Source organism: Hyperolius riggenbachi, chromosome 1, assembly GCF_040937935.1.
Source record: "Hyperolius riggenbachi isolate aHypRig1 chromosome 1, aHypRig1.pri, whole genome shotgun sequence".
Classification (NCBI taxonomy): Eukaryota; Metazoa; Chordata; class Amphibia; order Anura; family Hyperoliidae; genus Hyperolius; species Hyperolius riggenbachi.
This window is the reverse complement of record NC_090646.1, coordinates 393,280,446-393,305,980: the sequence shown is the minus strand read 5'-3', so window position 1 is coordinate 393,305,980 and position 25,535 is coordinate 393,280,446. Positions and strand designations below refer to the sequence as shown.

The 25,535-nt window shown below is 44.9% G+C and overlaps 1 protein-coding gene across 1 annotated transcript in view; it reads left to right on the top strand.

Annotated features, from left to right (window-relative positions):
- MOB3B (MOB kinase activator 3B) overlaps window positions 1–25,535 on the top strand; it is a 109,746-nt gene that overhangs the window by 25,896 nt on the left and 58,315 nt on the right. Inside the window, exon 2 of the mRNA XM_068234589.1 lies at window positions 191–733. Coding sequence (XP_068090690.1) covers window positions 316–733 — 418 coding nt within the window. The 5' untranslated portion in view covers window positions 191–315. The remainder of the gene's footprint in view (window positions 1–190; window positions 734–25,535) is intronic.

The following is a 25,535-nucleotide window of genomic DNA, read 5'->3' as shown; positions in this document are numbered from 1 at the left end:
GCGTGCGTGCGTGCGTGCGTGTGTACGTGCGTGTGTACGTGTGTGTGTGTGTACGTGTGTGTGTGTGTGTGTGTGTGTGTGTGTGTGTGTGTGTGTGTGTGTGTGTGTGTGTGTGTGTGTGTGTGTATTTATTTATTTATTTTTTTCTGTGTAAAGAGCATATTTTTTACATTCTTTTCTTGTTTTCTAGGAGATAAAATGAAGTCCACCAGCAAGTAGATGACCAGTTACCTTGAACACACTCAGCTCCATCTTCTGAAGACATTTCTTAATTCATTTGTACCTTAAGGATACAGTATAAAAGGAAAAAAAGACATGTCAATAGGATTAAAGCAAGTGTTTAACAAGGATAAGACATTTCGACCCAAGAGGAAGTTTGATCCAGGCACACAAAGGTTTGAATTACATAAACGTGCTCAGGCCTCTTTAAGCTCTGGAGTTGACTTGAGGGCTACAGTACAGCTGCCGAATGGAGAAGACCTCAATGACTGGGTGGCTGTTCATGTGGTGGACTTTTTTAATAGGATTAACCTCATTTATGGTACCATTTGTGACTTCTGCACAGAAACAACCTGCCCTGTTATGTCTGGTGGTCCAAAATATGAGTACAGGTGGCAAGATGATCTAAAATACAAGAAACCCACTGCCTTACCAGCACCTCAGTATATGAACCTACTCATGGATTGGATTGAAGTGCAAATTAACAATGAAGATATTTTTCCTACTAGTGTCGGTAAGTCTAATAGGCAACATACTGTTTTGCTTTTGAAAGACATGCCTATTTGCTTAATAATGGGGAGGGGGGTTGTCTGTATGTTTAAATAAGTTATTTGGGGGGACATGCCGTTATGTTATGCTCATCATGATGCCTACTTCACTGCTGCTCACAATACCTTCCTCCTTTGTTTCTGCCTAGAATTGCCCTGTATCCTCTGGGATTCGGGCAACACCCCTGGTCTTGGATAAAACCTGGGGCACTGGGGGTGCTGCCTTTCTAAATCTGTTACCAGCCACACTTTGTTTCACCATCAAAGTGAACCTGATGTACACATGATGAGTACATTGATGTTCTGCATGAATGACATTTCTGTTTGGTAAAATGCACAATGTATTAACCATTTCAGCCCGCGGGGATTTTTCACCGTATGCATTAGAGCAATTTTCACCTCCCATTCATTTGTCAATAACTTTATCACTAATTATCACAATTAATTGATTACCGTATTTTTCGGACTATAAGACACACTTTTTCTCCCCCAAAAGAGGGGGGGGGGGGAAGTCACTGCGTCTTATAGTCCGAATGTGCACCTTTGAAGCTGATAGACATAGCGCAGCGGAAGGTCTTACCATTCCGTGCGCTGTTTCCTCCTCCTCCAGTTGATCCTCCCGGCATCTCCCCTCTTAATCCCTGCTACCTGCGAAGGGGAAGACAGCCTCAGTGCGATCCTGGCATCTTCTTCATTAACCCCCGGTACAGTACTTGCGGCGGTGGGGGCAGCCTCAGCCTGATCTCTGCATCTTTTCCCCTAACCCCCGGCACTTGTATCAGACAGCTCAAGCGCGATCTCGACACGTGGCCCCTTAACCGCCGTTACTTGCGGTGGTGGGGGCATCCTCAGCGCAATGTAGCAACTTGCTTTCTTAACCCCCAGCACTTGCAGCACTTGTATCACGCAGGCTGCTCCAGAGCGATCTCCACACGTGGCCCCTTAACCGCCGTTACTTGCGGTGGTGGGGGCATCCTCAGCGCGATGTAGCAACTTGCTTTCTTAACCCCCGGCACTTGCAGCAGGCATCCTCAGCTTGATCGGGCATCTCCCCCTCTTATTGATAGTGCGGTGGGCATAAGAGCAGCAATCCCAGCGCTAGCCGCAGCCACTTTCAGTCCCGATGCCGGTGTACTTCCGGTACTAGCGTCTTACGTCATAAGGGGGGCGCCGGTAAACAAAGGAAGTACACCGGCATCGGGACTGAAAGTGGCTGCGGCTAGCACTGGGATTGCCGCTCTTGTGCCCACCGCACTACCATTAAGAGGGGGAGATGCCCGATCAAGCTGAGGATGCCTGCTGCAAGTGCCGGGGGTTAAGAAAGCAAGTTGCTACATCGCGCTGAGGATGCCCCCACCACCGCAAGTAACGGCGGTTAAGGGGCCACGTGTGGAGATCGCTCTGGAGCAGCCTGCGTGATACAAGTGCTGCAAGTGCCGGGGGTTAAGAGGCAAGTTGCTACATTGCGCTGAGGATGCCCCCACCGCCGCAAGTAACGGCGGTTAAGGGGCCACGTGTCGAGATCGCACTTGAGCTGTTTGATACAAGTGCTGGGGGTTAGGGGAAAAGATGCAGAGATCAGGCTGAGGCTGCCCCCACCGCCGCAAGTACTGTACCGGGGGTTAATGAAGAAGATGCCAGGATCGCACTGAGGCTTCCCCTGCAGCAAGTACTGGGAATTAAAGTAGAGGATGCCAGGCCCATGATCACACTTCTGCCTTGCTGTGGAGTGGCCTGCACCCAGATGCACAACCCATCAGGATCGCCTCAGCAGCTGGAGGAGGACACAGACAGCACCGATTCCCACATGGACATCTGAATAGGTGAGATCATCCACCCTTACGATTTAATGTTTAGTTCGTTTTTACTGGTGGGAGAAGCAAGAGTTAGTTTAATGTATTGTAGTGTTACTTGTGGAAGAAGCAGGAGTTAGTCAAGTGTTGTGTTACTGGGGGAGGGGAGCAGGGGTTAGTTTAATGTAGTGTAGTGATACTGGCATAGTGTAGTTTAGTAACTGGTGGGGGCATCAGGGGTTAGTGTAGGGTATTTAGTCTAGCTAGTGGGGACAGCAGGGGTTATTGTAGCTTGGACAGAGGGAGCTTGGGGAAAAAATGTGTACAAAACGCCCCTGTACTATAGATGCACCAGGTTTAGCATATTTTTATTTTTCCTGGTTTTTGACCTCTAAACCTTGGTGCGTCTTATAGTCTGGAGCGTCTTATCGTCCGAAAAATACGGTAATTCAAAAATGTTTGAAATATACTCTTCACATGCATATATAAAAAGTTCAGGCCCTTAGGTAACTATTTATGTATTTTTTTTGTTTTTTTTTTTTTGTTTTTTTTTTCATTACAAATTTTATTTAGGTAATTTTTGGTGTGGGAGGTAAACAGTTAATGTTAATAATATAATATAGGTTTATTTCATTAAAAAGTGGATGTGGATGTAGTATAACTATTTGGCCACAAGATGGCCACTGTAAGCATTTTCTCTTTATTTGTCCTGGAAGCGAGATGTACTAGGAAGTCGGGGATTTTTTTTTTTTTTTTTTTTTGGTCAGAAAGACGGTGGTTTCTAAAAAGAAACCGTCGGTCTGTCTAACGGGCACTTAGATCGATGAATGGGAATTATATTCCCATTCATTGATCGCTGGGCTAATGGGGGGCACTACGTGAACGCGCGGGCGTGCGCGCGATCGCGGGTGGGAGCGCACAGCAGCAGCTGCCTGGACTTAAGCTTCAAGTCCAGGTGGCATAAATGGTTAAAACTGGTGTATTTAACTCTGGTGTTAAGAACTTTTCAACATAACACAACAAATGCTTTATACACTGCTTTTCAGCCACATCCCTTAAGATCAGCTGTTTGACTAAGGCAGGGCCGTGCAGAGGGTGCTTAAGTGGGGGGGGGGGTGCTCAAATTTAAAAAAAGCCCCCCCCCCCCCCGAAATGCACAGTAGTACCTACAAGTGGTGGGGGACCTTTCCCCAACCCCCTTGCCCTGCAGTGACATGTGACTTTGCAGGTACTTAGTGCTATGTGAGAGCTGGATGCATGTACTGATGTCCTGTGGGTGCAGGTACTAGGTGTTTCATGGGTGTGAATACTTGGTGCACATGACATAACTCACACAGTCTGTTCAGTTCTTTGACTATGTAATACACAACACTTTTCTAGATATGGTGTGCATTAACCCTCCACTTCCATTGCATCATACAAAAACTGTGCATCCCACCGCAGGAGCAGTAATAGATCTGTGGGGTTATCACATTGATCACGGTTCAGCGCAGTGCAGCGGGTCCCGACGCAGTAATACACTGCATGCAGTGCTTTAACAGTACGATGTGTGCGTTTACCACGTATGTGAGGCATACAGTCATTGCACTGTATGCATCACTGTATGCTGTATGATGATACGGGACCACTGCGGTCCGACTGCAGAAGAATGGCAACTGTTTAAAGCGTGGAAGGCGCCTTAAGGTGGCCACACACCATACAATTTAAAAGATCTAGGTGCATGGGCCTGTACTGGGTACTGGCTATGGGTGGGCATTGGGTGTCACGTGGGTTTTAAATGCAGGTACTTTGGATGCGGATACTGGTTAAATGGGTCTTGGTGCAGATAGTGGGTGCCATGTGAAGGTTGTGTGCAGGTGTGAATAGTGGGTGCAATGTCAGGCCTTGGTGCAGGTACTTGGTGTCATGTGAGTACTGGGTGCCAGCTGTGGGGGGCGGAGGGAAGGGGTGTGGATGGATGTTGGGAGTAGTAGAAGTCAGTGTGGGTGCTGCAGAAAGGGGAAGTCATTGGGGGTGCTGTGGGAGGGAGAGAGAGGTCACTGTGGGTGCTGGGGGAGGCAGGATCACTGTAGTGCTAATTATGGGGAGGGAGAGGTCACTGTGAATGCTGGGGGAGGGAGAGGTCACTGTGAATGCTGGGGAGGGAGAGGTCACTGTGAATGCTGGGGGAGGGAGAGGTCACTGTGAATGCTGGGGGAGGGAGAGGTCACTGTGAATGCTGGGGGAGGGAGAGGTCACTGCTGTCAGGGAGACTTCATCTTACCTGCTCCTACACTGCTGCAGGGATGGTTACATTAGGATTCCTGTATAGGACCTCTTTACTCCAAAGTGTCCCACATGGGGAGGAGCTTCACATGGGTGGTGTGCTGGGCTTCCCACAGGTGGTGAGTAGGGCTTACTTTTTGCAGCTAAAGGGGCCTTTTTATGGACATTTCTGAAGGGGGGTGCTTGGGCACCCAGACCTCCCCCACGTGCCTGGCCTAAGGCCATTGCTGTGCGAACTGCTGGCATGATGTTTTACATGGTATGCTTGTGTATTTTTAAATGTTTAGAGATATGACTAAAAGGAAAAGTTCTAGCAAACCATTTTTTTTTTTACAATAGAAATTGTCTTCAAAAGCCCAGAATGTTTTTTGTCATCTGTTAATGAGGTAATACTTAAGTCTGATAACAGCATATAATTAACCCTGAGGCTGGAATCACAGTCTTTAGTTGCATAATGCACTAGAGACTGGACATGGACATTAACACGGCACTGTGAACAGGCCCATAGAATTGTATGGGCAGTGAGTTGACATGCAGAATTATTCTGAAATACAACTGAGCACTGTAAACATACCGATTCTCTTTAACTTGAAATATACAAATAATTCTATGTTGATGCAGAATTATGCAAATGTTACTGCAAATCTATTCAGCTTGAAAATCAACCAAATGCTTTAACTGCAAGAGTTGATTAACCACTTCCGGATTCTCGGTGCGTATATATACGCCCCTGAATCCTGAAGTGTATACCATGAGCGGCCGTTCTATGTCAGTTCCCGGAGGGTGTCTCCGTGAACACCCTGCGAGCCGATCGGCGGCTCGCAGGGTAAATGTAAACACACGGGGAAGACCTTCCCCGGTGTTTACATGTATACGGCCCTGCTGCGCAGCAGCGCCGTAGAGGAGATCGGTGATCCCCGGCCTCTGATTGGCCGGGGATCGGCGGCATCTGATAGGCTAAAGCCTATCCCATCAGGCGCAGGACGGAAATCCGTCCTGCGCCGCTCACAGGGGGAGGGAGAGGGAGGGAAGGGGAAGGAGGCCAGGAAGCGCTGCGGAGGCGGGCTTTGAAGAGCCCCCCCGCAAGCGCAAGCAGCCGGCGGCGATCAGACCCCCCCAGCAGGACATCCCCCTAGTGGGGAAAAAAGGGGGGAAGTCTGATCACCCTGGCATAATACTGATCTGTGCTGCGGGCTGGAGAGCCCACGCAGCACAGATCAGCACACAATTTAATGGTATGGAAGTGGTTAAGCCATTTACATTTTAGATTTTCATAATAATTAGCATCATTTTCAATCATCTTAAATTTATTTGCACCTCGGTGACAACCTTATTGACAAATGTGGACTTTGGCACATGCCGAGTTAGCAAGACATATACAATAAATACATTGAAATAGAGCTGAGCTGGCACTGGCGTGTAGCTTTTTCTTTTTTTTTCATAAATTCTGTCAGTCTAAAGGAGGCCACACACCATACAATTTTTTAAATATCTGTTGAATTCAAGAATAGCAATCAATTTATCTGACTGATTCTAAAGGCCCATACACACGTCGGATTTTAACGAACGACCCGTCGTTTGAACGTTCCGTCGTTCGGACGTTTCCGCGTCAAATCCGCCGTGTGTACAGACTATCGTTCGGGTGATAAGACTGGTTACCAGCGATCCGCCCGGCGGATCGTTGGTAACCAGTCTTATCACCCGAACGATAGTCTGTACACACGTCGGATTTGACGCGGAAACGTCCGAACGACGGAACGTTCAAACGACGGGTCGTTCGTTAAAATCCGACGTGTGTATGGGCCTTAACGATTCAAAAATATGACCAATGTACCACACACCTATGTTCAATTTTTCCCCAATCATGAATAAAATAATTGAAAATCTCAGAAAAAATTGACTGCAACTGTGCATCAAGTAACTGACAATCCATCACACACCATACAATTCTTGACAAAGTTGGTCTGAAATTTCCAACATGTCCAATCTCCAAAAATTGAAGAAACAGGAAATTCGATCAGATTTATTGATCGAAAACAAAGACAAGCTCTCGATTTTTCAGAACAAGCAATCGAAATGATCAAATTGGTGAAAAATTTGATCTTTTTATTGTATGGTGTGTGGCCACCTTAAGGCTCCTTCCACACTTTAAACAGTCAGTTGTGGTGGGATTCTTCTGCAGTTGGTCCACAGTGGTCCCGAATGATCATACAGCATACAGTAATGCATACAGTGCAGTGACTGTATGCCTCACATACGTGGTAAATGCACACATCGTACTGTTAAAGCCAGGGCTGTGGAGTCGGAGCAATTTTTGGTACCTGGAGTCGGAGTCAGTGGTTTCATAAACTGAGGAGTCAGAGTCGGAAGATGTTTGTACTGACTCCACAGCCCTGGTTAAAGCACTGCATGGAATGTGTTACTGCGTCGAGACTGGCTGCATTGTGCCGAACCGAAGTTTTTGTATGATGCGACGGACTGCAGGAAGTGGAGGGTTAATGCACACCATATCTAGAAAAGTGTTATGTATTACATAGTCAAAGAACTGAACAGACTCTGTGAGTTATGCCATATGTATTCAGTGTAAAAAAAATTGGGGTAATCTTTTACTTGCGTGGTTTCAATAAACCGAGAAGAAAAATGGTTAATCTAGATTCTACAGCATGCTGAAAAATGTCTTGTGACTTGAGAATGTCCTCAGTCATTTTCTTCTGTTTAGAGAAAAGTTGTCTCTTCACATATAGGTTTAGCATACTTTTGCACGTAGCAGCTGCTCTGCCCGTATATTGCACATGAAGATCCTTTTGAGGATAAGCAGACTTCACAGACGTCTGCACGTCTTGTCTGTCAGCAGCCAGCATAGCTTTATGCAGTGACCATATGGCTGGCCGTTATTTGCTTCAACAGATTGTCACCGCTATACAGCACAAGTAACACGCTTCTACAGGTCCTGACAGCTTTTCCATGTTTATTGCGGCTACTCACATGAGGAATGTTTTGTTAGAACAAGTCTCATCCTCTGAGGGATGGAGGAAGAACTTTCAGACAGATTACTCCCCTGTCAGTGGAGGCCAGAGGAGCATTTTATTGGCTAAACATGATTGCACTGCATGAGAGGAATCCCACTGAGCAAGTTATACAGCGTCATTCTAAACAAAAAAACATTTGTTCTTAGCCCCTTTTCTTTGCTGTAACATCTGTATCGCTAAAGCTGCCATCAAAACCTGACCTAGTTCAACTGTTTGCAGCGGATAACTAGACAAGATGTAAAAAGGGAACATATGGACAAGCGAAATAGAACTAGGAAGAATGCAATCATTGGAGTTTAAAAGCGAGAAGGGCTAACATTTCCTGTCTCATGCATAATAAAGTGGTTAATTTCATGCACTTAGATTATTTTCTTCTTCGTTTAACACCTAAAGTGGACTTGACATTCAATTAGGAGTCCTCATTTAAAGCTTTTGTTATACTGCAGAACTTTATTATTTTTCAGTCAATAATTAGTACAAAATTATAATCATCCTTGTGCATTTTACCGAAATGCTATTTGTGATGTTACCCTTTCCTAGACTGCTGATGTGTCCTGGTACTGCAACAAAATCAGTTTTCAGGAAGGTCCAATTCTCTTCTACTATTATTCCTGCTCCCTTCCCAAATCTGTCCCCAGCCACACTCTGGTTCATTATTAAAGTGAACCTTAAAGAGAATCTGTATTGTTAAAATTGCACAAAAGTAAACATACCAGTGCGTTAGGGGACATCTCCTATTCCCACTGTCACAATTTCGCCGCTCCCCGCCGCATTAAAAGTGGTCAAAAACATTTTTAAAAAGTTTGTTTATAAACAAACAAAATGGCCACCAAAGCCGGAAGTAGGTTGATGTACAGTATGTCCACACATAGAAAATACATCCATACACAAGCAGGCTGTATACAGCCTTCCTTTTGAATCTCAAGAGATCATTTGTGTGTTTACCTTCTTACCCCGGCAGCTCTCATCCACTGAAGAGTGACAGGCTGATTGTTTCTTCCTGCAGACAGCTCTGCCCGGTGTCTGTAATTCCTCAGCATGTGACAGCCCAGGCAGCCACAGCCTAACAGAGGATGATTTATCCAGCTTGTAAAAGATAAGAGAGCAGAGAGGCTGCCTAATCTAAATAACACACACGGGAGTGTGCATAGAGGGGGCCTGGAGGGGGCGTGCATAACAGATCAACAACACTGAAGAGTTGGCAGCCTTCCAGACACAGGGTGACAAATCCAACAGGGGAAAGATAAGTTGATTTATTACAGAGACGGTGATAGTAGAAAGTGCTGCAGTAAGCCAGAGCACCTTATAATAGGTTTAGGAACTTGTAGGATGGTAGAAAACAGGATGACATTTTTGTTAGAGTCTCTTTAAGTAAAATTTGAATACATGTAAGATACTTTATTTTACCTTACAAGAGGGAAATCTCCGGATAGTCCTGAGTGGAATCAACTAATGGATACCTGTTGAACAAGAGATTGTTGGCCCAGTCCAAATGTGGTAATGGTGATCTTCCATTATCTTTATTAAAGTTGAAGTTTCAATACATTTTTCATTTTTTTCAGATATTTAAAAAATGTTAATAGCTGGAAAAAAACCGAGAACAATTATTTGAGTGCAAGAAGATAATTGTCACCAGTGTACAGCTTTTCTCAGCTACAAACATATTTTATTCCAAAACTACTGGTATATATGGTTTCGCAGGCATTTAAAAAATATCCATGTAATGTAAAGGCCTTAGGACTTGGCTGGTTCACACTTGAAATTGCAAAATGCAGATTTGCAATTTTGCGGTGTGATATATTTTTTTTAGCAATTTTACGGCAATTGAGAATCGCATTGTGATTATTATTCCGGATATGCTACATGCAGCGCTGCATTGTGAATAGCTTAATTGAAATGCATTACTATAATTATCAATAAAGCTCTGACAGGACGCTCCAGTGTAAATGGAGCCTTAGGTTCTTCCTCATGCTGCTTGAAGCACAACTTTTAGTTATTTGTGTACAATGTTACACAACCTGTGAGACATTTATGTGCTTTGGTTGCTTTTGACACAATCATCGAGCAACAAGCTATGTGCTCCTTAGTCTAACAGCTGTTCATGTGGACCAGGCCTTATGGTATGGCCTGATTTCTCATCAGAAGCCCCACAGACATTATGAAGCAGATGCTTGGGACTCCTCTTATGGTTCTTCGATTCATTGTTACTGTTAAAAAAAATTAAAAAAAATGATGCAGCAGATGTCTTTGTAGCCTAATTGAGCAAAGCATCCATCAGAGAAAGCCCTTACCAGTGAAAAGGTAAACAAATAAGGAGAATTCAGCTGACAAGTATATGGCCACCAATGATAAAAAAATATAATAATCTCTAAATCATTACTAGTGTAGGGGAAGTGTAATGTTATGTATTCGCAAACTACTCTAATAAAACAAAGCCGATGGCAGTAATCTATAGTAAGAGGTCAGATTCCACTTCTCATTGGTTTATAGCAGATAGTGCAAGATGGCTGCTGATCTTGTTTTGGTTACTGTGCTCTCCCCTTTGCCTTATTAAATAAACCTGTATTAGTTAAAGTCTCTTCAGTTTCTTTGTTGGGGCTGCTATTCTATTTTCCTTCTGACACAGGGGAAATTCATCTGTGCAGACATACTACAGCTGCCAGGACTCGGCTCAGTAATGCACATATCCCTACCTGCTGTCTGCTCTTTTGGATTGTTTTACAGTAGCAAGTCAGATGAAAGCAGAGCCAACGTCGAAACGAGCACAGCTTGGCATATCATGAAGACTCAGTGCCATCACTATTCAGAGTCCTGCCTTAGAAAGTTGAAACCATTTTACAGATGTTGGTGTCTTGAAAACATCTTTGGAGCATGTCTATGGCAGACATTATTTTCTGCTCCTGGACCTCCCTCCAGTGTTGGACTGAACTTGCTCAGAGCTGGGAAAATCCACCCAGAGCCAGAAACAGAAGTAGAATTTGGATCATGGACATATAAAGAAACAAAGTTACCTCTAGGAGTTATATTTGCCTGATCAATAAGAAGCTGATTTATAAAGCAATAATAGAGCATCCAACATCACTGCTGCTTACAGCTGAAAAATAAAAGAATTGCCTTTCTCATAAGTGCTAGCTCCCCACTGACTTTTTTAGTCATTGGAAGGATCATGTAGCCTAGTCAGTCCATGAAAAAAAGGGAGGATGCTGCACTGCCTCATTAAAGAAGTGGCTTTTTGCTGTACTTAGCATATATTACTGTGGAAGTGCAATGCCCTCTGTGCACTGAGCAACTCCTCTAATGTCAGTTTACGCTAGGGGTAGTCACTAAGAAAGTTGTTTCTCTCAGTGCCATTCCATTTGGGTGCAGCGGCAGGTATGTAACTATTAGGACTCCCAGTCTCAGTAGGTAGTATCAGGTGTTCAGATGGCTAATTATCTTAATATTAGGATCAATTTAAGGCTCATACACACGCCCAACAAAGTGCGTGACCAACTCCATGACATGACCGACCGTACGACCAAGCGGTGGCAGGACCAACTAATTTGCATACTGCATGCGCAAGCAGCATGACAGACTGCACTATATGACCACATTCAAAACAAATACAAGTAATTCAAACCACTTGTACACACGTGGCCACCTGCACGATATAAGCCCAACAGTCATGTGAGATGATATGCCAATTGGATCAGGCAAACTGGACGTTATCAGTTGGTTGTCTAGTCGATTGTCATCCAACAGACTAAAATCAGACGGCAATCAGGCAGTTTGGCTAAGCATGTGTACGGGCATTTAGACTGGGAATAGTCAAGGTAAGCATTAGAATTTTATGATAAAATGAACCCATGTCCAAGTGAGACTCAGACCTAATTTGTAAATTGTGTGTGTGCCTTCCTTCCCCACTAAGCTGCTGGTGTTGGCCAGCAGGCACTATGTCTTGTCATGCGATATTGTTACCGCATTAGTGGGCACTGTTTTTTGCGTATTTTTCACTGGACATTTTTGCTTTTTTGAGCGATCATGATTTAAATACATTGCAATCGCTCAAAAACTGCTAAAAATTGCGGCTTGTGTGCGTTTGCGTTGTGCGCTAATCTCGAATCGCCGGAGATATCGGCAGTGATATCGCTGTCCATTAGTGTTAAATTCCCACTAATCCCCCCCAAGTGTGAATGGGCCCGAAGGGGTCTAAAGCTATGTACACTCCTTAGATGACCATTGCCTGAAATGATCATGATGATCTCAGGCAAAAAATCCAAATGTATACAGGTGTCCCCTGACATCATTAAGTAGGTCATTATCAGTTGTATATATCAGAATCTTCACAGTGTGATGGATAGATGTGCTAATGGACGGCTTCCCTGCCTCTGGAGCTGACGCCCAATAATGTCATACACTGGCTGCATCCACATGCAATGTCTAATATGAATCTTGACCTAATCTGACATTACATACATTCTTTACCATGTCTTAAAAGTCAGATCCACAATCCTGTAAGCTCACATGAAAGAACAGATTACAGTCACATGACAGAATTAATCTTAGATTATTTTTGGTGAACACAAATTTATCTATTTCCTGGGAGATTAATAAGGCGTCAGGAGATACACGCGGTATCCAAGGGAAATGCTGCCCTCTTTCCTTCTAGACAGTTCTTAATATTTAATGTTGTTTGCTGCTTTATTTCCCTTGTGAAGGGTGTCTTGTTGTGTCTGTAAGTGATCGTCGTCCTCTGAAAGGCAAGTCACTGGGAAATAGCTACGAGCAGAACTTTGCTAAAACAAGTGTCACAGGCTGTTTCAAATACTGCAAAAATGATCTGTTTTGTCAATGTAAAACTAAAAGACCATTAAACATGAACTCCTTGTAAAGACGTACTTAAATGTGAACATTGCTATAGTGTCATTCATCTGGCAGAGAAGAGATTCTAAACTCTTGTGCAAGTGCGTTTTAAATTCCATGGATGCCTTCAACCCTGCTTGGGGCTGCAAACACTGACCCTCTAAATCCTGCCATTGGCAAGCAGCCCATCAGCTTTGTTTTAAAGTAATAGTAATGTGCATTTAATGTCAGAACACTGTGGTTGAGATAACATTGCATCCTGAGGGGAATATTCTGCACACTGCTGATATCCAGTCTTTAATGTCATTAAAGTCATCCTCTTCTTTTCTTGCACTGATTGAGAATGCAGAGCAACCTGGTGTTGAACTCTGGGAGGCATAGCTAATTAATTCTCCTGAGGAAAAACACTGGACTGATCACATAAATCCAGTGTGTAGTCACGCACATTGCTTTTGGCTTGTACACATGATCCAATCCACTGGCAACTTTTAAGTAGTCAGTCGCTCCAATCAGTTTTCCAATAGGTGGTCGATCAATTGAAAATGGCTAAACAACATACATATATGTATGATGGCTCTTCATCTGCACATGTACATGTGGTCAACCACACCAAAAGGAAAATATTGCTTAATCAGTGTCAGGTTGGGCGTGCATCAGTAGCAGCGTTCACTTTCGAGACAACCATTGTGCAAAGTGTTGGCAGCACATTGACGCTCAACTGTTTGTGTATACATGGTCTCGTGAGGTACGTGCCACCAGGCCTCTGGTGTTCTATGGAACTGAGGAAGTGGGAAGTTACCTACAAAACAGTTTTACTTTCCTGGGGCTTCTATCAGCCCGCTGCAGCCGCCCCGTGCCCTCGCAGTCACTAACGGAGTATATAGTACTGGGCAGTTAAGTCCTTTTGTAGCGTGCAGTTGTGACCATACTAGCTCATTCAGTCACGCAACAGCAAAGTAACCAGCCAGTAGCACGAGTTTCATTAAAGCGGGATTTTCACCATAAAAAATCAAATTTCAACAGCAACTGGTCTGAGTGTATTAAGGGATAAAGATGCTAATCCTGCATTCAAAACTTTTTCTGCTGGTATGGTTTAGAGTTATCACATACCTGAGGAGCACTGGCCCTTTAATAGCCATTGTCATTCAGTTGCATGCTGGGGATTCTTTTTATCTATAATATATTCCTCCTCTTCCCTTTATTTCCCTGCCTAGCTGAAACGATCCTCTGCTCACTTGTTTACAAACAAGGCTGAAGTGACTCAGCGATTGGAGCAGAAAAGAAAAAAAAAAGTTAAGGGAAGAAGTGACATCAGTACTTAGCCTCACACTGTGGGCAAAAGACATGGTTCCCGCCAGGAACAGAATTCTCTTCATTTACTATATAAAATTCACTGAAATCAAAACGTGGACAGTTCAATACATGTGTTATGTAAGTACTGTAGATCAAGTATTTATTTACTTATATATGTGTTTTTTCCCTGGCATAGTTTGGCCAATCCTCCTGCTTTAATAGTTACTTAGTCTGGTACACGCATTCAATTTTGATTGGCCAATCACTGGCCAACTTTACTACCTCTACGTAGTATGGGGCCAACAGATTTTCAATACTATAAGCAGATTGTGTAGGTGAGCTCTCATACCGCATGGAAGTGGTAAAATTGGCATGCGTATACCAGGCTTTACACCACAAAGGATTGAAAAAAGGGCTTGAGCAGACTACTGAACATCATTTTAGGACATTTGTCCACCCATACTATGTATCGTCTCTTTGTGCATTAAATGAGTTTTGGGAGGCAGAATTTTTTAATTGGAATGCTCAGCAGGAAATTCAAATACTGAGCATTGCAATTTCCCACTGAGCATCCCCATTGGTCTCAAACAGGGTTTTCACTCCACTATAAAATAAGTTAGGTATGTAGACAAGATAAGACACAGAACATTTATATTGTGATTTTTCTCCTGGTTGACTCAAAACGCCAGAGCTGCAGCCACTAGGGCGCGTTCATTAAGCAAGAGCAGTGTAAGGGAGTCTTGCCCAAGGTCTCCTCACTGAATAGGTGCTGGCTCACTGAACAGGAAGAGCCGAGATTTGAATGCTGGTCTCCTTTGTCAGAAGCAGAGCCCTTAAAGGGACACTTAAGCCAGGAATAAAAAACAGTTCTACCTGCCTGGGGCTTCTACCAGCCCCCTCCAGCCGTCCTATGCTCTCGCAGTCACTAACGGAGCCTCCGGTCCCCCACTGCTAGCTAGTTTCGTTTTCACTGACAGGCCTGGCCACACATTTTTTTTTCATGTTCCCATCCGTAATAGCACAGCTGCAGGACGCTATTGAGGACGGGAACATGAAGAATGATATATAGCTGACATTTTAAAGGGACTCAGAGCAGTGCAGAAACTATGGAAAGATGCATATCATTTTAAAGCTCTCTTTCTCCTCTTTCCAATGATATATAAATCTCCGCCCTACGCCTTTGAGTTGAGTTTTGCCATAGTTACATTGTATTACACAGGGCGACTTTTTCTGCTGAATGGAGCTGCTGACTTTGAGAAAAAGTCGCCCTGTTTAATACAATGTAACTATGGAAAGATGGATATCATTTTAAAGCTCTTTCTCCTCTTTCTGGCGACACCTAAATCGTCACCCTACGCCTTTTAGTTTTCTCTATTTTCGCGATCAAAGTCGCAGCCGCTGCAATTTCAATCGCAAAAATAGCGAAAACTAAAAGGCGTAGGGCGGCGGTTTGTATATCACTGGAAAGAGGAGAAAGAGAGCTTTTAAATGATATGCATCTTTCCATAGTTTTTGCACTGCTCGGAGTCCCTTTAATGTTCTTTATGGAGTAGGGATTTTCACAATGTTGAGTTCTGCTCTATTACATTAATCGTTTCACACGGGACAGACTTACACACTTATTCCATATGGAATTATATAATTGGGTAACTGTAAAGCTGGCCATACACTGGCCCGATTTACCGCCGTTCGACAGCAGATTCGATCACTGGGATCGAATCTGCTGCCAATCGTTCACGCTAAACGCACCTGCCGATCCGATTTCCTCCCGATATCGGATTGGTCCGTCGATCGCGCCGTGCGGGAAATTACCATCGATCGCCCGTGGGTAGGGAGCAAGTCGCTAGCGGCGGCCGATCCGATACAGGTATACATTACCTGACGCTGGCTCATCTTCTCCGCGCTGCACCGCTCTATTCCTGCTCCATCCCAGGGCGCTCTATTTGAACTTCCTGGTCACGGAGTGACACAGTGTACGCTGGGATGCGGTGCGGGATGCTGGGATGCGGTGCAGCGAGGAGAAGAGGACCCGGAGCCAGCTTCAGGTAATATATACGGGGGGGGGGGGGGGCAGGCGGCAGGAGCAGCTCAACAGATTGTGATCGGTTTCAGGCTGAAATGGATTCACAATCTGTTTGCAGCAAAGGCAGCCATACGATCCCTCTCTGATCAGATAGGGATCTGTCAGTTGCTCGATCTAATGGCAAATCGACCAGTGTATGGCTGCCTTAAAAGGACAAACAAGATATGCTTATATTATTATCAATGCCTAGTTACCATCGGTATTGCTGTACATTTTCTGGTCTCAGAAAAGACATAGCTGGACGTTGTTTTGTCGTCACATGCTCTGCTTTGCTGTTTTCTATATGGGACTGCCTGTTACCCATCTGACAGATGATTTGTGCTGTCATTTAGTGTAATGTGGAAGCTCATTTCCTTATATGGATTCTGTTGACTGCTTTGAGCTCAGATTGCTCCCCAGAGTAATGTGCACATAGTAAAAGCTGAGGAGTGGAAGGAAAGTGCTTGACTTCTGACCTCCCTTACATGGAGCTCAGCCGGCAAATACTCATGTGTTTTACTGGTACATCACTTACGTCTGTCACATGCTAAAAGTGGAAAGAAAAGTTAAATTAATATGGATTTATTATAAAAAAAAAAAAAAAAAACCTTGCCATTTGGAGCCCACCACAGTGGTCTTTATAGGAAAGCTCTAATGGTTTACAATCATTTTCATTTAAATGGTTACACCACTTAAGTACACGAATCTACATAACTGTATTTCAACACTGTACAAGCCATTTTGTAACTTAATGCCATTAATATAATGCTATAAACTTGTTGGAAACCATGACAACCACTTGGTGTAAAGACTCCCAGCTTATGCCTCTGTTTGTTTATTTCACCAAGTCATACGGGTCCTATCTCACCAGCTAACGTGTGCACAAACCCAATTTCGTGCAGGTGTTACGACACACGGCATGACAACAGGAAGTTGTGCTTCAATGCATATTAGCGTCGCTAGTTCTAATTCACTTTACGGGAAACTGCTTGCGTCATGTGATTAAATGTTCCCGGAGGCACTACAATGTAACGCTCTGAAACGCTTTAGCTAATGTGAATGGTTAGCTTGCTTGTCGCATCCTATGTGCGGTCCGTAAGAAAGAATGGCACATCACCTACTAGGAAAGAAGCCTAAAGGTGGTCAGTAACGATCCAATTTCTAGCAAAAAATCATTCAAGCGATCAGAAATTCTGATCGAATTGGTTGTAAATAATCTCAGTTGATGGGCACAATCGATTACAAACTATTTTAAAAATAGTCGTCCGACTGGATTTTCTTCTAACCAAAATTTAGATTTTCTTTGTTGGTTGTGATAGATAGGAAGCAAAGATTGGTTCGTAGATGGTGTAGTGAACGATTTTTCCTCCGATCAGAATTATCTGATCGCTCGAACTATTTTTTTGCTAGAAATTGGATTGTTAGTGGGCACCTTCAGTCAGCACATAGCAGGAAGTAAAACATATTGCACTCCCCTGCACCATTCCATCTTTGCTGGGTTTACTGCCATGACACATTGATTCCACAGGGCTCTTACATTACCAGAGGGATGCTGCTGGCTATAAGTGTACAAAGTCTAACAAAATCTCTGAGAGCAAATCAGGGCAGCTTTAATTACTAAATATCCATAGTTACTGAGCGGTGACCTTGAAAAAGAAAACCCCATCCGAATAATCACAGGTATTTCTGTGCAATAGAGTTTGTTAAAATTCTTCAACTACATGGAGATGATTTGGGAATATTTTTTTTTTCTTTAGCAAATTGTAGTTACGTTTTAAAGGCTTTCTCCATGTAAAGTTCACTGAACAATGGGAATTATGGTTGGATGCACATTTTATAAATGAATAAGAAATATCACTCATTCAGGAAATAAGACCTAAAATTACGACTGGTACTGAAAATAGAGGTTTAATATGGTGCACAAAGTGATACATATTTTAAAGATACACAATCTAGACTTGTTTAATTCCTGCTTTCTTGTTACTTTGATAGTCTGTTATATGACTAGTATATTGTTTAAGTTTATCCTAAAATGTCGTATTAAGTAATAAAAAAAAGAAAAGTTGCTTGTTCTGTAATTGCAATAAAATCTTTTAAAAACCTTTTTTTTCCCACCCTTTCCCTCATTATGCCCGACCCAGTAAAACCGCATAAATTAGAAATGCTCAAAAAGGTCCTAAGTACTATAAAACATTAGTGTGGTTTTATGATGTGCACAAGAGGAGCAGGAGTGAAGTGGGAAGGGCTAGTGGCTCTCCATGCTTCCTTCAGTTCCAATGTTCTAATCTTCTCCGCAGTCTTCAGCCAGTGTGGCTTATTCCTGTTCAGTAGAAAGATGCCTTTTGCGTTACAGCCAAGATATAAGGACTATGGCCAGGAAGGCAGAAGTACCACCAAAACCTCACTAGGGAGGGCACAGACAATAGTCAGGCAGTCCGAGTCAGCAAAGGTAATCTCAGGAAGAAGCACAGTAGTAGTAAGCAGGAGACAGTCCGAAAGGCTGGGGTCATACATGGGAGGTCAGAAGCACATGGTATCTAAGGGCTAGACAAGTGAAGGGCAGAGTACACAGGCAAACAGACATCAGTCCAGGCAGCGGACAATACTAGGTGAAAGGTCAGGCTAAGGTCATGACTCATAACACAAGGCAATACAATGATCACACCCAGAAAAGTTGCATACAGGTAACTAAATGCTTTCACAGGCAAGAATCACTGGTCAGAACTGGGTTGCAATGTAGCAGAGTGACTAATTGTCCACTGTAACAACTTAAAACATAACTGCTACTGTCTGCGCTGTCAGTGACAGTAAGACAGGAGCATAGCTGTGGGCCTGTCCAATAGAATGCGATTTGGTGCATGCATGCACAAACACTAGATATACCACTCGATTAGAAAGTAATCCACGCCAGCTCCAGTTGCTCTAGCCTGCCCTGAGAAGTGCTGGCCACGTCACTGAGCACTGGCTAGTTATTATTATTATTATTATAATTTTATTATTATACGTTATTTTTAAAGCGCTAACATATTACGCAGTGCTGTTCGCTAGATAGGGGATTAAATAACTGTACACAAAATAGCGATGTAACAATAAACAATGGTGCGCAGGTTGCAGTGTTGGTATAAATGTAGTAGACGAGTCAATGATTCCATATGGTGGAGGGGAAGGAGGGCCCTGCCAAATCGGCTTGAAATCTAAGGGCTAAGTATTTAACAGAAGTAGTAACTTGGACACTCTCCTCTATGGTGTCATGATTGAGGAGTCGAGACTTCAACATCGGAGTCGTGCACAGGGCCGGATTGAGGGGAAGGCCACAAATGCCAGTGCCTAGGGCGCTGGGGTGGCTGGGGCGATTTGCAGTGTTATGTGTGGGCTCACCATCGGATGTCTACACATCCATCGCCCGGTTTCCATCCGGCCGTCCATCTGCCACATGCCCGCATCCAGCCATCCACACCTCTTTGCATTGTCTCCTCCTGTTCCCTTGCTCGCTGCCTCTTGCCCAGTATCCTGTCTCTACTCTCTGGCATATCTGACTGCCTTTATTTTATAGGGGGGAGGGGGGGGGGGAGAGGTCATCTGGCTACCTATGTTGTACTGGGGAGAGGGGTGAGAGAGGTCACTTGGCTACCTTATTGTACTGGGGGAGGGAGGAAAAAAGGGGAGAAGTCATCTGGCTACCTTTACTGTATTTGGGGGGGGGGGGGGGGGGAGCAGAGGTCATCTGGCTGCCTTTACTGTACTAGGGGAAGGAGGAAAGGGGAAGGGAGATCATCTGGCTACCTTTGCTGTACTGGGAGTAGGGGGGGGGGGTCATCTGGCTAGCTTACTGTACTGGAGGGTGAGGTCATCTAGCTGCTGGGGAAAAGGTGTAAATAAATTGTATGGGTGGTGGGGGGTGTTCTGTAAGTCAGGAAGGCTGATGGTGATAGTGGGCCTTGGGCGGAAAAAAAGGACAAATCTGGCCCTGGTCATGCATGAGGTGGGTGGTCCCATTATATAACTGGATCCACAGAATGGGTTGAGCTGGTGGATGGTGGTAGGACCTACTACTCTATGTCCATTTGTATTCCTTTTCTACCTTTGGCGCTTGATGCACAAAAGTGCATCGGTGGTACACAAGTATCATGAGCATTGCTACGGTGATGAGCTTTACCAACGTAATGTTGGTTGTTAAAGCATGTTACCGTAGCAACGCTCGCACTACTCGAGTACCGCGGGTTACGCTAATGGCATAACTCGCAGTAATGCTGCTGGTAGTAATGCTTATATTGCCGTGCGCTGTCTGTGCATGGCAGCGTTACTACACTTTTATGCATCAAGCAGTTTACAGTATCTGCTTTATGTGGTGGTCTTCAGAACAGTGGTTCCTTACAGTGGGATTACTGATACCTAAACGAAACAAGTAGAGTGTGGACACTATGAATTGTGGTCCTATATAGGACAGTGAGAGCTTTGATTTATTTTGCACACTTCTCCCACATTGTAGAAGAGAGAGACAATGTGGCCCCTTAACCTTGCTGCTCAAAACTTTAACTAATATATTTTTAATAAAGTGCACCCAAGCTTTACTTTCTTATATAATCCAGCAGCAGTTGCCTATCTAGATGGGCCTGATATATACTGAATAAATATTATAAAGTGCCTTTGAGGCAACTCAGCAATGATGCTTTTACTCATATCTTCCATGACCGCTTGCCTTTATACTGTAATTTACATGTGCTACATATGCCAGCTTTACTCAGCTACAGGTTGTTTTTTTAAATTCCACTGATCACCCCTCCAGCACTTAGATAATCTGAATCGACTTTACAGCAGTCATTTTTCAGAAGAAGAAAAACACTCCTCAGAAATGTAATGCCAAATATTTATGTACATGAATAAGAAAAATATGTAGCCTGCATTATGGTAGGAGTGGACTATAACCAATTTGAAGGTAACAAGCAGGTGTGAGTTGGCATTTAACACCATTGCCATTAGACTGCTGTTTTTTTTTTTTTTTCTTCTTCTAACTGCAGGGTAAAGGATATGGGTGGCTATAAGATATGACTCTGCAAAGGTTATAATCATACAGGTTGGAATGTCTTTTAAATTGCTACATGGTGTGAGTAAATTGGGGCTAATGGCACTTCTTGCATCAGTTGTAATAGAATGTTATGAGCTGTGTGTGTAAAGGGAGCCCCTAGTAATATTTCCGCTTGCTACATTCCCCTTCTAAAGCCTTCCTTGGAAGCAGTGTCTAAAATATATAATTATAGTCATGGGAACTACTTTAACTATTTTTAAACTCCTGCTTTATTCATTGCCGTTAGCAAAATAGATCTATACTGCAGGGCCTTATAAAGCTACAGAGAAAAACAATCTGGTTAGGATAGTAAGGAATGGGGTTAAATGGGTTTTTTGGGTCATTTGCTGCTCTCTGTGGACCTGTTGGGGGGGGGGGGGGGGATTTCATGTCTATAAGACCACTACCTGTGGTTTTAAGCGGACCTGAACTCAGAACTTCCTCTCTGCTCTAACAGATACGCAACAGCATAATAACTTTTAAAGAAAAAATATTCTTGGTTACAGCTACAGATACAAATTCTAAAATAAATGTGTTTCTACTTCCTGCTTTCATGGAAGCAGACATATTGTTAACATCCCGTGTTTACCAATTAACCACTTAAGGACCAGGGCTTTCTGCAGTGATCGGTGCTGCGTGGGCTCTCCAGCCCGCAGCACCGATCAGGATTGAGCCTTGGCGATTAGACTCCCCCCCCCCCCCTTTTTTTTCCCCACTAGGGGGATGTCCTGCTGGGGGGGTCTGATCGCCGCCGGCTGTTTGTGATCTGCGGGGGGCTCTTCAAAGCTCCCCTCCGCAGCGTTTTAGGCGCTCCCTGCCTTCCCGTCCCTCCCTCTCCCTCCATGGGCTGCGCAGGACGGAAATCCGTCCTGCGCATTGAAGGATAGGCTTCAGCCTATCATATGCCGGCGATCCCCGGCCAATCAGAGGCCGGGGATCGCCGATCTACGTCACGGCGCTGCTGCTCAGCAGCGCCGTATGATGTAAACAGCGGGAATTTCGCGATCGGCGGCTCTCCGGCTGTTCACGGAGACAGCCTCCGTGCTATACCACTAACGACCCGCCGACGCCTATCGGCGTTAGGCGGTCGTTAAGTGGTTAACTCACTGCTAAGGCAGTCAGCTGACACAGCTGAGGGATCTAATTACAACTTGTGCTTAGTCACAGATGAGGGGGAATTAGACAGGATAAACTGTGTTTTTCTTCTGTCCTGTGCAAGAGTTCATGGCCACTTTAATGTGATTTTTGTTGGCCCTGGTGATAAAACCCAAAGAAAATTCTAAGAACCTGTTCCCTGGTGGAGATTTATAGCACTGACATCTTCTGCAGCACTTTACAGAGTACATAGTCATGTCACTGGCTGTCCTCAGAGGAGCTCACAATCTAATACCATATGTACAGTATGCTAACCAAGGCTTTACTTCTTACTAAAGGAGAGGGAGCTTCATCCAAAGTTTTTCTGGGAAAACTTTAAATTACACCGCTACTTATTTTATGTATATTTAGTAATTTCCATGACCCATTTTTTTGCTAACCATCTACCCCAACTAGTGGACCTGCACAATACCCTCTTTAAAAAATATTCCTGGAACCGACCCGGCATAGTCATGTTGTTGACTATCCTCAGAGGAGTTCACAATCTAATCCCTACCATAGTCTATTGTCTACCATATTATTAATATGGTACCACACAGCAGTACTTTACAGAGTACATAGGTATCATGTGAGCTCTAAATTATGGGGCGAGTGGGCCCCAGGCTGAAAACTCTCTGGTAGGCCCTCAGTGTCCCAGTCTGACCCTGGGTCAGCAGCAATTTCTCTGGGCCATCTGTCTCCTCCGCTCCCAGCCTCCCCTGAAGGCTGCATCATCTTGCCCCTCCTGCTTGCAGAGTGTAATGGCCCGTACTCACGGGCTGCAGAAGTGGCCTGCCGCCAGCACACGTGAGCGTGTGGGCGACAGGCCGGCGACAGCTCCTCGCCAGGTCCCTCCGCGTACACACGCGGAAGAGGGACCAGCGGCGAGACGGAAGCTGTCGCCGACGTTCCTCCTCCCCCCGCCGGAAGCTCCATTTACCACAATGGAGGTTGCTGTCGCTAGTCCGCGTACTCACGCGGACTAGCGACAGTTGCGGGGGAGGTGCGGCGGCGACTGTCGCCATGCGATTGAAACTTTCAATCGCATGGCGACATAAGCGACGGGCGACAGTTCGGGGTGCGCGCGCGCGCGACGGCCCATACTCACGGGCGACCTGTCGCCGCAACACGCGCGCGCCGCGCGTTGAGGCGACAAAAGTTCCTCGTGAGTATGGGCCATAAAATATCTTCCGTGTATACCTTGCCCAGTGTTCTGCGTCGCTTCCCTCTGCTCAATTCTTCAGCTACAGAGTGGAGCGGCAACACTGGACAAGGTATACATGGAGTGTAGCCTGCGTTTTGCAAGGAGGAGGGAAAGAGATGCTGCAGCCTTCAGGGGGGAGGGGGGCTTGCAGGTACATGATGGTCATTCAGGGAGGGGGGAGCTCTAGTGTACTGTAAAATAATGCTCCCTAGGCGTAGTGGGTGTATTGTGTGTGTGTGTGTGTGGGGGGGGGGGGGGGGTAAACTGCTGCCACACATGCAGTGGGGAGGGTCCACTAGAATACCAGGGAATACAGGAATACAGCTAAGAGGTATGGGGGGGCTACCATACTAATCGGGGGTTAACGGGAAATTTTTAGGAAGACTGTTTTATACTTACCTGGGGCTTCCTCCAGCCTCCTTGAGGCCACTTCATCCCTCACCATCTCCCCGGGCCACTCCTGTCCCCCGCTTCACCGACAGCATCTGCTCCCTCGTCGCACTCCCGTATCCGGTAGCATTCTGCGCCTGCCATGGGGTAGCCCAACTCAGCTAGAGTATCAGGCTGTCCAGGAGTGGCCCTGGGGAGATGGTGAGGGATCGAGCAACCTTAAGGGGGCTGGAGGAAGCCCCAGGTAAGTATAAAGCCTGACACGACTATCGTCTCAGGTACACTGTAAAGCCAGTAAGTATAAAAGATTTATACATACCTGGGGCTTCCTTCAGCCCCTCTGCACCACTGATCGCTCCCACGCCATCTCCCTCCGCCTTCTTGTTCGCATGCGCAGTGCGCCGCGACTCGCTCAGCTAGCAGGACTGTTAATGGGAGAACAAGTAGGCAGAGGAAGACGGCGTGGGAGCGATCAGTGCGGAGGGGCTGGACGAAGCCCCAGGTATGTATAAATCTTTTATACTTACTCGTCTCTAGTACACTTTAAAGAGAACAGGGACTGAAAATAAAAAGTCAAAATAACCATACACTGGTCATACTTACCTCCTGTGTAGTCTATGGCTCAATCACTTTCTCCTCTCCTGCATCCCATTCGTCCACTGTGATCGATGGAATTCTCCGTCCTCCATTTTGATAATGGCCATTACCCCATGACAGCTTCCTGGTCAGCACACTGTTAAACTGTAATATCACCCACTTGAGCCATAGGGAAACATGGACATTACCTTGCACATTCAGTGGTAACTGACAGCTGCTGATATATAACTGACAGCAACTGGTATATTTCAGTTCTGACAAAATACACTGTAAGAAGAAAATGGTGAGCTTCTGAGAGGAACGGACGGTGAGGTTATTATGTAATATTCATTTGCAGCTATGTCATGTGTTTATTTCAAATTATTTTACTCGCTTCAGGTTCCCTTTTAGTCATAAACAACACGCAGTTTCATTTTTCTGGGGCTTCTTGCAGCTCCCTGAAGTCTTCCTGTGCCTGCACTGTCCTTCCACGACCATCCAGTCAGCATCAGTGACCCTTCTCAAAGTTGGTTAGTTGTGGCCAGTTGCGAGGTACTACGCATGCTTGGCCCTGGGCTGCATGCATCCTGATAGTAATGATTTTTCTGTACTGCGCATGTGCAGAACGCTGCCGTGCACAGGAAAGCGATGCAGCGCCTGGCCTGGGGCCACACATTCAGCTTATTGGAGGCCGATACAGCTGACGAGAGGATTGCGGACTGACAGCGTGGGCACAGGATGACTGGAGGAATACTGTGAGAAAACCAGGGTTTAAGGGAATACTTTAGAAAAGGAGAGGGGACCACTAGACTGCCAGGGAAGACTTTGAGGGGGAACCACTAGACCACCAGAAAATACTGCCAGGAGGGTAGGGGACAACTAGTGGATCAGGTAATTCAGGAAACTGCCCCAGGAAGCACCTAATAGTCACCAATATAAGGTAGTGATAACTGGTGCCAAGGCATTCATCAAAAATCAATCTGACATTTTTGGGAATCGATTCACAGTAGGAATCTGCAAGGAATTGAATGAGAAAATCGATAAGTGTATGAGCACTTTGACGCTATGCCGAAACTTGATACTAACTGTAAAGAAACCGACCTGCTTTAATTTTG